Source organism: Paramisgurnus dabryanus, chromosome 14, assembly GCF_030506205.2.
Source record: "Paramisgurnus dabryanus chromosome 14, PD_genome_1.1, whole genome shotgun sequence".
In the NCBI taxonomy this organism is placed as follows: domain Eukaryota; kingdom Metazoa; phylum Chordata; class Actinopteri; order Cypriniformes; family Cobitidae; genus Paramisgurnus; species Paramisgurnus dabryanus.
In genome coordinates, this window is record NC_133350.1 from 12,690,922 (window position 1) to 12,704,850 (window position 13,929).

General features: G+C 39.8%; 1 protein-coding gene across 9 annotated transcripts in view; it reads right to left on the minus strand.

Annotated features, from left to right (window-relative positions):
* Positions 1-518: 518 nt before the first annotated feature.
* camta1b (calmodulin binding transcription activator 1b) overlaps positions 519-13,929 on the minus strand; it is a 374,086-nt gene continuing 360,675 nt past the window's right edge. For 4 of the 9 annotated variants that reach the window (XM_073811852.1, XM_065259150.1, XM_073811851.1 and 1 more), the window contains 12 exons: positions 13,711-13,925; positions 13,539-13,617; positions 12,924-13,251; positions 12,414-12,826; positions 11,725-11,879; positions 11,384-11,630; positions 10,752-10,823; positions 10,644-10,664; positions 7,663-7,862; positions 5,129-5,203; positions 4,834-4,864; positions 519-3,760 (listed from right to left, as the gene is read on the minus strand). In XM_073811852.1, the coding sequence (XP_073667953.1) occupies positions 3,728-3,760; positions 4,834-4,864; positions 5,129-5,203; positions 7,663-7,862; positions 10,644-10,664; positions 10,752-10,823; positions 11,384-11,630; positions 11,725-11,879; positions 12,414-12,826; positions 12,924-13,251; positions 13,539-13,617; positions 13,711-13,925 (1,869 nt within the window). In that variant the 3' untranslated portion in view covers positions 519-3,727. The remainder of the gene's footprint in view (positions 3,761-4,833; positions 4,865-5,128; positions 5,204-7,662; positions 7,863-10,643; positions 10,665-10,751; positions 10,824-11,383; positions 11,631-11,724; positions 11,880-12,413; positions 12,827-12,923; positions 13,252-13,538; positions 13,618-13,710; positions 13,926-13,929) is intronic. The other 5 variants (XM_073811853.1, XM_065259152.1, XM_065259151.1 and 2 more) reach the window with 4 other exon arrangements.

Sequence of the window (13,929 nt, forward strand, 5' to 3'; positions counted from 1 at the left end):
GTTTGTAAGTGAAAAGCTTATAGTCGAGTGGTTATCCGTTCACTTTAAGCCTAACCTGCATTCCCGGAGTTCCAAAGAGGATTTAGGAGATCGTACAAACTTCCAACTGCACCAATAGTGTTTTCCCTCATTTAGACGTGTGCTCATGTCATCATCCATATTCGAGAGCAACCAGCTCATATGTTGAAACATTGCACACACACACACACACACACACATACATAGTAAGGATGTACTGGGATTTGGAGAGGGATTTAAACTTGGATGGTGAGCTGTACAAAGTGCATATTTCTCATCTCTCACACAAACATACAGAAAGCATAATCCAGTACTGATCCAGCTATCCACCTTATTTTGAGGGTATTTAACACTGAGGTATACGTGTTATGCTGTCCCAGTCCCGGGGGATGTGTCACATGAATAACAATACCTGCTCAGTTTTGGAAAAATGGTCGTATGCGGCCTATCCTGTTCTCCGATATGACGGTCTCGTTCTCATAGTGGTTTTTAACAAAGTGAACAATGTAGTAACGTACAAATGGAAGTAGATAATCCCAGTGGTCTGAGCTGAACCTGGAGACTTAATCTAACCTAGGTTGTCTCCCTCTCCCTGTTTTAGCACCCTGAGTAAAACTACAGAAGGGAGGCGGACATTTCTGTTACCTAGGATGAAAGAGATTTGAGATACATATACCTGGTGATCCTTAAACAGTTGAATGTAGTGAGCTTCACACGCAAGTCCTGGTTATGATTTCCTGAATATGTTGGAAGAATATTATTTTGATGCCAAATCGCTTGATATCTCAGTGGCCGTCTTTGCTGGCAGTTACAGAGCACGTCCTATTTTCCTGGCCCAGTTTGGATGAGACATGGAAAAATAACATGCATAGTGTTTTACTGGGTCAGACAAAATCTTAAACCACCATATGATCATAAAATCTAAATACAATAAATCAAATGAACATGGTGAAATGAAACATGAAATGACAGGTGCCTTCACGTCATATACATAAAAAAACACACCTGGGCGTTAAGGTGACAAACTTCCAGTTTGGAGAGTAAAATCAGCCTTTGGGTTTTGCATACCGTTAAAAAGAGGAGTCAGTTAATATTGACCTTCTTTAGGAACAACACACTCGCTAAAATGTTTTAGGCACTTTCTATAATACTGATATTGAGTCTCTGAGATGAGTAAAACTTCAAAGAACGATCCTACTCCTCCTAAAGTTGGATGTTAACATCTATGGATCTGAATGTAATGTGGGGATCGAAGCTGAGAATAAATGTGTAATTCAGCTCACATGATAAAGCACCACATTCTTTCCTTTAACAGGTTAAATGTGCTGGTGTAAGTTAAAATGATGCCTTCCGTCAGCTGAATTTGCTCAGTTAGTCTCACTTTTCTCTTGTAGACACAAGTATTAGTAAAGTCAGATGATTTGTGACTACATGACCATGGGGTTTTCAATGCACCCCAGAAACATGATACGTGAAAAATGCTGGGTTATTTTCAAGCCAGCGTTGGATCAAAAAGGGACAACCCCTTGGGTTGTAATTTGGGTGTCCATTGTTGGGTCAAAAGAAACATTTTTTGGGTTAATTTAACCCATCGTCTGGGCTCGTCCCTTTTTAACCCAATGTTGGGTTGAAAATAACCCATGCCATGAAAGTTGTAAAATGAAAAATGGCAGTCTTAGGTTCGGATGAAAGCTGAAATGTTCGTGTTGGTGGCTACATTCACGATGTCCGTTGATCACCGGCTTTACTTTAATTCCTGTTCAGATTTATGTAAGCAAGTCGTCTGCTCACAAAGCTGAAAGTAGCTAAGAAGTTAATTTTCCAACCGGCACCATTTGTCATGGGGATTTCATAGACGATAAAATGTGAGAACACTTTCTAGTCAGGATAAAATTGTGGTGATAATCTCGACGGGGTGTACAGTAACCGTTAGTTGCGGGAGTGAATTCTGCTCATTCAATACTGGATTTACCAACACTGATTTCTCAGAAAGTTTAGCTTATTTATCTCCAACTGTGTTTTCACATGACCGATCACCGTCAGCAAAAGATCACTACTTCATTCATGCTACCCCTGAAAAGAAGAGAGAAAACTCCAGTCGTGTCTGATGAATTTGTTTGGCTCTCCCCTAAATCTACACGTTTTGATCGTGATTTTTGACAGCGTCATGCTTCGGAGAGCATTTCCAACAAAGGATTCTTACAGTGAAGTCGTTCAGATCATTTCACAGACCACATGTACTCTTTACATTATGTTCAGTGGTTTAAAGTTCATGCACATGGCTCCTTCTTTGCAATCATATTTACATTATTTACAAACAATATAATTGGGCGTTCGAAGAAAACTATACAATAAATGTTTTTGTTCGTCTCTTAATGCGTTATAATCCAATTTATGAATAAAATACTATATATTCTTAAATACAATACTTTTTCGGGAAAAAGTTTCTGGCTATCAACGTTCCTTCACCCATCTTGGATATGTACAGGGACCACTCAATAGTCAAAAATATGAATACTATTTTTTTTTTAAAGTTTTAAGCTTCTGTATAGGGACCCTTCAAAAAGTCAAGGTGTCAAGGCAATGTTTTGTGAAACTCTGGAAAAGCATTTCAGAGCTCTTCAAAAAAACAAACAAACAAACAGATACAATGAAAAAAACAACACAACATATACACATTGCGAATACAATTGGCGCTGTGGCACAAGTGATAGCACATAAGTTATCAAAACCTTCACACAATTAAAAACAAGTAAGGCAAAAAAAGACAAATGCCAGTGAAATAAATAACTGAACAATATATAAAAAAATAATGGTCTTTATCAATATTTCGAAACAAACAGGGTTGGATTTATACGGCGCCACAATCAAATCACAGATTTGAATGAATGAAAATCAAAGGATAAAACACAAAACATTTACTTTAGCATGCAGGAGCGTTTCGCTCAAACACATGCACTGTATCCAGATCAGTTCAACAAACACGGGACACACAAAGTCAGGCCGGCAAAAGATGACATTAAGAAAGGACCCATAAGAAAACAGTGCACAGGAAACAGGAGGTAACCCATGGTTAGAAGTACCCCAACCTTCACAAAGACAAAAAAGTAAGACACTGATATTTCAAACCCAGCATTTTTGCCCTGACCCCATCTACATTCATAAGAAGGCTTTCCCTTTGAATGAAACAACAGCATTTGTCAAAAACAAAGATTAGTGGAGATGATAGATTGATATCAAATACTCTCTCTGCATGCATATGGTCACGTTTTTTTTGGTTAAAATTTTCTAAGTTTTGTTCTTTTTTTCCCAAACTGATTGTTGTATTTTTTCCTTTCAAAATATAAAAATGTAAAGCGGCTTTCCGGCATGATGCATTTCTGATGATATTTTACAAGCACTGTCAGAATAAAAAGCCTTTAATCCTTGGTCTTCGTTCCTTTTTTCCTTTATCGTAATCGAAAGAAAAAATCTATGAAGAGTGCAAAAATGCCATGAAGATAATGTCATTTCTCCCCGAAAGTCTTGATTTAAGAAACACAACGCAGTAGCAGAAGCAGTCAAACTCGCCGGCAGAGTTCAACCGTCGCATTTCCCATGATCCGCTTCATAAATAATTTTTGCTTTTTTTGTAAATCGTCTCTTGTAAAAACAGAAGGAAGAGTCTGACTTCGGATGTTACATTGCGACGGGACTCGACGAGGAGCTCTCATGTTCCTTGGCCTTTCTCAATTCTTTCACCCTGAAAAAGATCCAAACAAACGAGAAGATTGTAATGTCAGCCGGAGGGTTCAAACAACATTCATGGGTCCTCAGAGACATCATGTGATTTTGTTTCATTACTGTAACAGGTACAAACAGGGCAGGGAACCAATCATACCCCTTTGTAAATGACACAAAGACTATAGTGTGGACTTTATCTTATTATATGTGTTACAAACGGCTCAAGTTAGTTGTGAGAAAAGCTTCGGCATTGTTTGTTTGCAGATGCCATTTTCTTTGATATTTTATTTTTATGGAGTGACATTTACACTTTTCTTGTCTGTGTGATTTGATCTGCTAGACATTTTTTAGGTAACATAACCAAACAAATAATCAATAACATTTGAGGAATTGAGAGAAATCCTACATAAACAACCTATATTAATACTAATTATACTAATACTGGATCAGAGTCCTGAAAATCAATATCATGCACAGAAAATCACAAAAAAATTACACTGAAATTGAATGATGTGTTTGTTAGCATTGTATCTCCATAATTCATTTTAAACAGGTACACGAGACATTTTAAACCCCCATCATTTAAAACACTCAGTTGGATCCCCATCCCACCCTCAGTCCCCAAATCAAGCTTATGCAAGAGATGTAGAAAACAGGCAGCCAGGCATTCAAGACATCTTCTCTTCTCTAGAGAAAGGGATGTTATTTCAAGCATGCCCTGAAAGAAGCAAGGCCTCCATATCTTTAGCAATCATGCAATGCCAAATGCACTACCCAGCAGTCCTTAGTGTTGTCATAAGCATCCTCATAACAATAGAGATGGAGGTGACTTCAGAAAAGACAGAGGGATCCAGAGAGAAAGACAGAGACAGAAAGAGAGCTTTGTTAGTTTAGGTTAGGAAATTAATTTATCTATCGTCCTCGCTCTCGCATTTCAGGCTCAGTCCATTCGGATTCTAGTCGGCCATCATGCATGCAGGCATAAAGCAATAGAGAAACTATAAAGATAAGACAGACAGACTTATAGGGAAAAGCAGAGAAAAAGAGAGAGAAATAGAGGGGTACGAACTGGCTGACTGAGGCTGCACTCACCCGTTTGAATAGTCTATGGTCCATCAAGGGGCTTTGCATAAACAGCAGAACAACACCAGACAGCTATTAGTACACACTGAGGTTCGGTCGGGTTCGGGAAAATGGGACCAAACACAAAAGGGGTGTCTATAAGAGCCATGAAAACACTAAAATTTGAGTATGAATTTTATAAAATGAGAAAATGTGAGCACTGTCTGCCGTTGTGAACTGCACAATATTAGAGAATTGGTTAAAGGAAGATCTTCTAATCTGTGCCAGCTCGTTTGTGTTAGGGCCGCTTTCACTATTAGCCTACCTGTGACGACACCTCAGCAGAAATCGCATGATCTTCCTTGCCGCCTGATCTTGCCTTTTGGTCAGTAAACCGCCTCTAAAACAGAATAAACAGAATGATTGGTGATATAAGTACATTAGTAGACAAACATAAAGTAGTTAAAGTCCCCCTGTGGTGAAAATCAAGTTTTTTATGTCTTTTATGATCGTCAAAATGAGATCAAATCAGCAGTATGTGGTGTCATGATCAAACGATTACTTGTTTTTTTATTCATATTTAGTGTCTTTTGTGTTGTTATTGTTTTGGCGCGAGGTAAAAGTTAATAAAACTATACTTGTATAACGTTACTATTGCTTTCTCATTTATTCTTAACGCGATACGAGCACTCGATTATTATTAAACTTTGTTCTTGTCAGTACTATACAAAACGGTTTTTTATAAGTGTCAGAGAGATGTTTTTGCATGCTGCTTATAAATATACCAGTGGCGATATCTCATAACATGTTTTAATAGTCACATCACGATAAAGTAAATGATCAATGTCCACATTTAAAAGCTGCGGTGCTTCCCTGCATTTCCACGGTGTTTTCGCGTTCTGATAAAAGATATAGCTCCAGAAAAAAACGAGTGTTTATATTCCTCTTTCCAAGTGTTAATCGTCCACACGATGTGACAAGACATTTCTCCCATTAACTTTAACGTAACATCCAAGAGCGCTGATCTTTGACAGAATAATTACTTCCGATTGGGGATTCACAGACTGATTTATGAGCTAGTAAACTAATGAGACACACGGAGAGTGATTCAAAACAGCGCGTCTGTGTTTTTCCATTCAGAGATGAGCCTGCTTAGGACCTCCATTCACTAGGTGGCGGAATGATACGAAATGTGATGCGGTTACAGTGCCGTTATCAGCACAATATCGCATAGCTCTTAGCCAATCAGATTCGAGAACCAGAAAGAACTGTTGTATAAATATATAAATATATATATATATATATATATATATATATATATATATATATATATATATATATATATATATATATATATATATATATATATATATGTTGCTTTTTTCAAATGCATGCTATAAACGACTCAACCTCTGTGATTTTAGATTGATAAGGACTTCCGACTGATCAAAAGACGAAGAGCTGTGCATAATATCGCCTTTGTGATTCAGAATTGATATCATACAGGTATTATTAGTATGAATCGCGATTAATCGTCTCAACCCTAGCCTATACTAAATGAGGTAATGGCGTAGAGTTACATTCAAGTTATTTTAAGGCATGAAGAAATTATCGTAACAAAAAAAACCTCTTATGCTGTTTTGATGCTCAAAGATGAGTTTAAAAAAAACTATTATTGACTACTTGTTGATTGAATAAAATTGATGCACGTCTATAAACTTGCACTCAAAGCTCAATTGTTTGTACAGTAAATCATTCACTAAGGGTGTGATTGGCACTGTGACAATACCAGATTGTCTCATAGGGAGGTTTAAATGCTGCCTTACTTGTGAAAATGAAATTGGCAGCGTTTCACATGTATAGTGTCATTAATCTAAAGAGACTTCTGGAATCTATATGGAGTAAACTTAGGACAACACCACTAGGATTGAATAGGGCTCATTTTTCTTTTTTTTTTTTTTTATAAAATGCGCACATGTACAAACATTCTGTATTTCAAAACATAATTATATCTACAGGAATTTAAATGATCATGAAACAAGTGAAGAGTTCAGATGCAAAAGCTGCTAAACGTCACCTAAAAAAAATGAGAAAATGTCTATGGATCACATTTAAAATTTAGTTTCTTGTGAGTATACTAAAACCCGAATATGACAGCCACAAACATCACAGCGCCCCCTACATGTGTGGTTCAGTTTCTTAATTCTTATATTTTGATTTCAGATGTTCATCATTTGCAATGTTTGTAGTTGCATCTGATTTAATGATCAACTGTTTACTATGTCTTGTCCAAAGAAATGGATTAAGACGTTTTTGCAAAAAAATTAGGCATGCACTTTAGAGAAATTTGTTAAATACCAATGAAATGACTAAAGTGACATTTCTGTCAATAAGGCATTTCAGTTATTGAATATTAACCTTTTTATTGCCATTAAAGTGAAATTACTAAACCTAAACATAAGAGCCTGATCAAAAAATGCTTTTTACAAGAAAACATGTAAGACACACTTAGAGGGTTTTGCATCTGAACTCTTCAGGTAATCCTCATATTGCAGACCATAAAGTAAAGTCTTAAAAAAGCATTTGAATATTCATTATAAATAAGTTATTAAACCTGGACGATGATTACTAAAAGAGGGTTTATATAACAGGGTGCATTTTCATTTTAAATGTGATGCATTATTAAAATTAAGTTTAATCATTGGCCACTAGAGGAGCTAAATTGCTCACACCAATAAAAGTATGTGTAGGGTGTACTTTTCACATTATTTTCTTTTGAAAAATCTCAATATTTGTGTGGAAAGCATATATAGGTGCATAGTTTGCATTTAAAATCAGACTGAACGTCTGTTATTGTACCTGAGTTTGTGCTGCACTAGTGCAGCTGCGGCGGCCCGTCTGCGTGGGTTCGGCCGGCCGAGCTCTTTGTAGCTGCGGTAATATTGCTGGATCAGCATGGCTGCCCTGCGACTCTGCTGGAACTTCTTCTGTTCGTGGTAGCTGCGGAATTTACTCTGGATAAGGATGGCGGCCAGCGTCATCTTTTTATAAAGTGCATACTATAAAGAGGACAGAGAACACAACTAGAATCACAGAAAATAGACACATGGTTACCAAAGTGTTCTGTTGTTCCACTTAAGCAATATCTCAAGATACTGCAAGTTATTGAGGCTGTGTATCAGCACGACTGTGGTATTGCTTTTATTCATCAGCTCAATGTAGGGTGACCAGATTTCACAGAGAGAAAGACACCTTAGTTGTGCATTTCTGTGGGTGCTCAAGCCCCCGATCACCTATGGCAGGGGTCACCAATCCTGGTCCTGGGGGGCTGGTGTCTCTGCAGAGTTTAGCTCCATCTCTAATCAAACACACCTGAAGCATCTTAATTAGCTGCTTCAGGTATGTTTGATTAGGGTTGGAGCTAAACTCTGCAGAGATACCGGCCCTCCAGGCCAAGAATTTGTGACCCCTGACCTATGGGATCACCGCCTATGTCTACACATGAAAATAAAGTTAGCTATTGAAGAAAATTGATGTAGTCTTATGGGCGATTTATAGTCGTGAGTAGGTCCTACGCCGTAGCTATCCGTAACCTGTGCGTAGCTCTGCGTAGTCTGACGCGCACCTCACAAAATTTCTAACAGCGCGTCGGCTCTACGCGGACCACAAGCGCTGTGATTGGTCCACCAGAACCCCTCCCGTCAGGTAACAAAACTGCGTCATAGGTATTTCCGTTTGAGACGGTGAAAACAAAGATTAGCCAAGTTGAGGAGTGTTTTAACTCAAACTGAAACATAAGTCGTTGTTTATTTACTTCCATCATTGCTGGTCTTCTACACAACAATTATAATTATACACAACAAGTTGCTGTTTCTTATTCGTTTGTGGGTTAACTTGCCAAGCTTCTTCTTCTCTAACGGTCGCGCTGCTAATGTGGTTACACGCGTGGATACTGCCAACCAGTGGTTTCGCGTATGTTTGCACATCGACACGGAGGACGATGCAAAAGTATAAATGAAAACCGACGCGGAACCTACGCCGTCGCGGCTATGCCGTAGGACCTACGCACGACTATAAATCGCCCTTTAGTTAAAAATGCAAAGGTAGCATACAGTTTTCATTTTATTATTGACTGTTTAATTGTCAAATGCTTACTAAATATTTATCAGTATATGTGTTACCTGGATTTGAACCCATGACCTTTTGCGCTGCTAGCGCAACCACTAAGCTTTACAGGAACATAATAATCTTTAGTTTTTGTGATGGGGCCAGTGAAGATTTTGGCAGGGGAAGATAAAATCTGAAACACTGGCTTGCCTTGGCCATTAGAAAAAAATCCATAGCGTTTATCCCTGATTAGGGTGAATTAACATCATTTATTGTTGCAGTTTTGTTATATTCACTGAAAGCATTTTTGCCAGTGTGTGCTTGTCTTTCGTCAAAAGTTTATTGTAAAATGTAGAGAGGTCCAGTCTAATACTGTACAATAAGTATTACCTTCATTGCTGTTACACTAATGGGGCGTACACACCAAATGCAAATTCAACGATTTGCGTGAGTGATTTACATAAAATATCAATGCAAAGATGCGAATAGATGCGAAACTGCGCGGGGGCGATACTAATGCCGCAAATTGGAGTGGTGCGATTGCCGCGAAAAATGCCTCAAACGCATATTTGCGCAAGCTGAAAATAACATACATAATAGCGAAAAATTTGCACGAAAGTTAAAGGAATAGTCTACTCATTTTCAATATTAAACTATGTTATTACCTTAACTAAGAATTGTTGATACATCCCTCTATCATCTGTGTGCGTGCACGTAAGCGCTGGAGCGCGCTGCGACACTTCGATAGCATTTAGCTTAGCCCCATTCATTCAATGGTACCAACCAGAGATAAAGTTAGAAGTGACCAAACACATCAACGTTTTTCCTATTTAAGACGAGTAGTTATACGAGCAAGTTTGGTAGTACAAAATTAAATGTAGAGCTTTTCTAAGCGGATTTAAAAGAGGAACTATATTTTATGGCGTAATAGCACTTTTGGGAGTACTTCGACTCGGCGCAGTAACACTCTCCCTCTCCCATTATGAGAGGGAGAAGGGGAGCGGACTTTTCAGGCGAGTCGAAGTACTCCCAAAAGTTACACCATAAAATATAGTTCCTCTTTTAAATCTGCTTCTAACGTTATCTTTGATTGGTACCATTGAATGAATGGGGCTAAGCTAAATGCTATCGAAGTGTCGCAGCGCGCTCCAGCGCTTACGTGCATGCACACAGATGATAGAGGGATGTATCAACAATTCTTAGTTAAGGTAATAACATAGTTTAATATTGAAAATGAGTAGACTATTCCTTTAAATTCCGTAAGTAATCTAAAGTGTGACACGCATTGCTTTCAGCTATCCATGACTACACAACCAGAGATAAAACTTCAAAATTGATAGAAAATTGTGATTGGATGGCAGTTTTGTTCTCCAAAATATAATTTGATGTTAATGGCCAACTTACGATCAGGTAATTCTTGCGTAACAAAAGACTTTGTAACTAGGCAATATATAAATTTAAATATATAAAAAACATGACAAAACTTAATATTTTCATAAGTCAGGATACTATAAATAAAGATAAAATATGGGACAGTCCCAGGAATAAAGTAGATGTCTGGTCACCCTAGCTGAATTGACAACCAAGGCTATGCAAAATAGTAAAGAAAAACCTAGGAATGTAGGAACTCTTGCGTGTGAAACTACTTTCATTCCTATGCATCGCCAGTGTACTAAATTCACCCGATTAAACTTCCAGATTAGTACTTATAGTACATGAAACAGAGGTATTACCTTCAAGGCTATCCATGTCAGCTTGAGAAAGAGAGGGAAGGAAATTAAGATAATCTGCAAAACCATTAATGACTAACCATCAAAACTATAGACATAGAGTTGTCCTACCTGTTTATACCTCTTATAACAGCGCTGAATGACAGCGGCTGCCAGTTCCTGCTGCTCACGAAGTGGGCGACCCTGCAGGACGGGGAAGAGGGGGTGAGGTAGGGTGGGAGAGGACAGGAGAGAGATTAGTGTTCAAAAGGAGGCCTGCATGGCCCTGGAGATGATGCCATCTGATTCCTTTTGTGGCTGGCCAGGGTTTCCTCTTAAGACTGGCAAAGTTGCTCCGAGAAGAAGCTTATTTCTCAGAACATGGAAGATTAGAAGAGAAATCTGGTCTGAACAACCAGTGTGGTGTGGACTCAGGGATATATCTGCACATCCCATTTAGACAGATAGATAGAGGAAACAATGCATTCATTCTCTACAGCAAGGCCATGCTAAGCTCGAGCAAATTTCCCCATGCTACAGCGACACTGACCCTATCTCTGCCTTTGGAGTGCACACCACAACCACCACATCACCTTTGATGACTTTGAGGATCTGGATTAGTTTACCTTGAAGTACGACACAACACAATACAACACAGCACCTTTGAAACCAGACCATCACGAACACGGGCAACACACGCCACGATAGCCTGCAAAGACGGCGATACAGCGGGAACCCTACATCTGGATGAAGCCTTGGCCTACCTTGTATCTACGGAAGGTGTTCTGGACCTGACGGGCCGCCTCGTATAGTTCTCTCTGTTCGGGGTCGGACAGGGCCAGCTGGGTCAGGTCACGCTCTTCCTTGCCATGGGAAGCGTTGAGGAGAGCGGTCCATTCCGCAGGAGACTGAAGGCCGAGTTTTCCAATGGGACCCTCAAAGTCTGGCTGTACCCCACCATGCATGGCACCCATGCCAGGAGAGGAAGTTAGGGACTTGTTAAACAGGAACCTGAAGAACCGATTGGAAAAGCCAATTAGATTATCCAGAAGAAACACAAAGAGTGAAAAGTGATTATCATGAGTTTTAACTTATCAACGCTCACCTCTCTGCATCTCCAAGGTAGCTGGTCAACCAGCTCATGGTGTTACTGACTCCAACACCATCTAGTGTAGTTTCTGACGTGACCAAGTTTTCCCTTTTGATGCGATCAGATGTCGCCTCGATCACCTCCTCTGCTAAAGTCATCATGTTCATGTTCTGAAACAAGTATAAGGATATGATCAATATGTTGATGTTTATTATAAATGAAGATCAAGAGAGACAAAAAAACTCAAAATTTATTAAAAAGGCTTAAAATAGCTAATGGACTACACTTCTGCCAGACGTTGAGAGAACAACAATTACCCATAATGCACTGCAATATAAACTGCCAATAAGGGACTATTTGGAGTTGCTTTCTGTAGGTAACAGATTAGCACAACCAGACTCAAACAAAAAAAGTATTACTTCAAGTAACTTAAAGTAATAATACTCTAAGGAGCACTAGATTACAATTTATTGTCAGCATTTATCAGAATGGCTCAGCTACAGGCCAGTCTGAACATCATTAATAATATATTGCGGAGGCATCAAAACACATTCTTTAAACCTGCTCTGTAGCTCAACTGGTAGAGCATTGGATTAGCAATGCAAATAGTTCTGGGTTCGAACCCCCGGAAACACACATAAAGATAAAAGCAATGAATATGACTTTGGCATTGCCAAATGCATAAATGTGAATATAAGTTTCACCTGCACTCCTGTGTTCTCTAGATTATCTTGGCTTGTCCGCAGATCAGAGATTGTTCCTGCGCTAGCAATTTCTCTTAATCTCAGTCTGTTTGCTAGTCTTTCTTTGCCAGTCGGCACCCTGCGTCCTGCAGCCTGTCTAGAAGCCCATCGTCCACCTCCGCAGGTCGGACCCAAGTTGGCCTGAGTCCGCTCTTCATCTCCCGGTTCACTGTCCAGGGTTGCTTCTCCAGGTTTGGAGGGGCATGACTTGGGTTTGTGGGTCTGATCTTCTAGTGCAAGAGGGGCAGAGCAGGATTTGCTGGGTCGAGATTGGTGGGTCTCTGGATTGGGTTTGTGTTTTTTGCTCAAGGGAGCATCCCCATGACTAACGCTGCTGTAGAAACTGGACGGTTCAGATCTGGGTCTCCTCAAGTCTGTCAAGGTACAATAAAGAAGATGAATGCTTGCCAACCAACACCTTAACAAAATGAATGACTTGATATGAGCCACTCAGAAGATCCCAGTTCTCACCTGAGCTGGTGCTGGAAGTAGAACTAGTGATGGTGCTTTCTTTCAGTCCAGCTGAAGTCGTTTCGGTTCCCCAAACGTTCATCCATCCCTCTGTGGCGGAGGCCTCGGCAGATGGAGAGAAAGGCATGCTGGGAGTTGTAGTCAGGGTTCCTGACTGATGCTCGTCCCTCTGAAGACTCTCCAAACACTCTGCCAGCTTGGTGTGGCCGCGCGACCGGGCGATAGCCAGCGGTAAGCGACCCAAAGAATCTGGAATGGCCAAAGCTCGCCGATCCCATTTGTACAAAACCACGGCTGCTTCCATATGACCCAGAGCACAGGCCCACATCTGAAGAGATTAGATTTTGGAAAAGGACTTGATGCACACACGTGAAATAGTTTGGGTCTTCTCAGGTCAGTTTGGGAAAAACACATTAATTTTAAATTTCCCGAGGCCACACATATTCTACCCAACCTGTGTCCGAGGCATACATTAAACTTTTAGACCCGAACCCACTCAGGTCTTAGGTCGGACATCCATTTTTTGGATCTAATAAGAACCTTTAATGTACATGTATGCTGATCCTCATGTCTGCGTAAAAACTGAAGTATACCCAGGCCTTAATAAACACTCACCAGGGGTGTGCAGGAGAAGTGATCCACATTCAGAGGATCAACCTCAAGTTCCAGGTCAATACTGTCTGCATGTTTAGTGCTGTGGAAACAAACAGTATAATATGGACCAAATTAATAAATTGTACTTGACATCTACCTGCGTTTAGATTGGGTTTAAAATAAGTAAACGTACCGCCACTTGATAAGCGTTTGGATAAGGGTGGTGTAACCCTGGGCAGCTGCCAGATGTAATAAAGTCATGCCCCGAAACGTTTTGGAGTGAATCAAGTGCTTAGACTTGGCCCAGCAGGCCCGGTTCATCATCTTCTCACAAACTACCACTACACGGCTCTCAAAGGAGCTGCCTGCGGCACCAGGACCCTGGTTCTGGCTCTGACCTGCTGAAAACTAA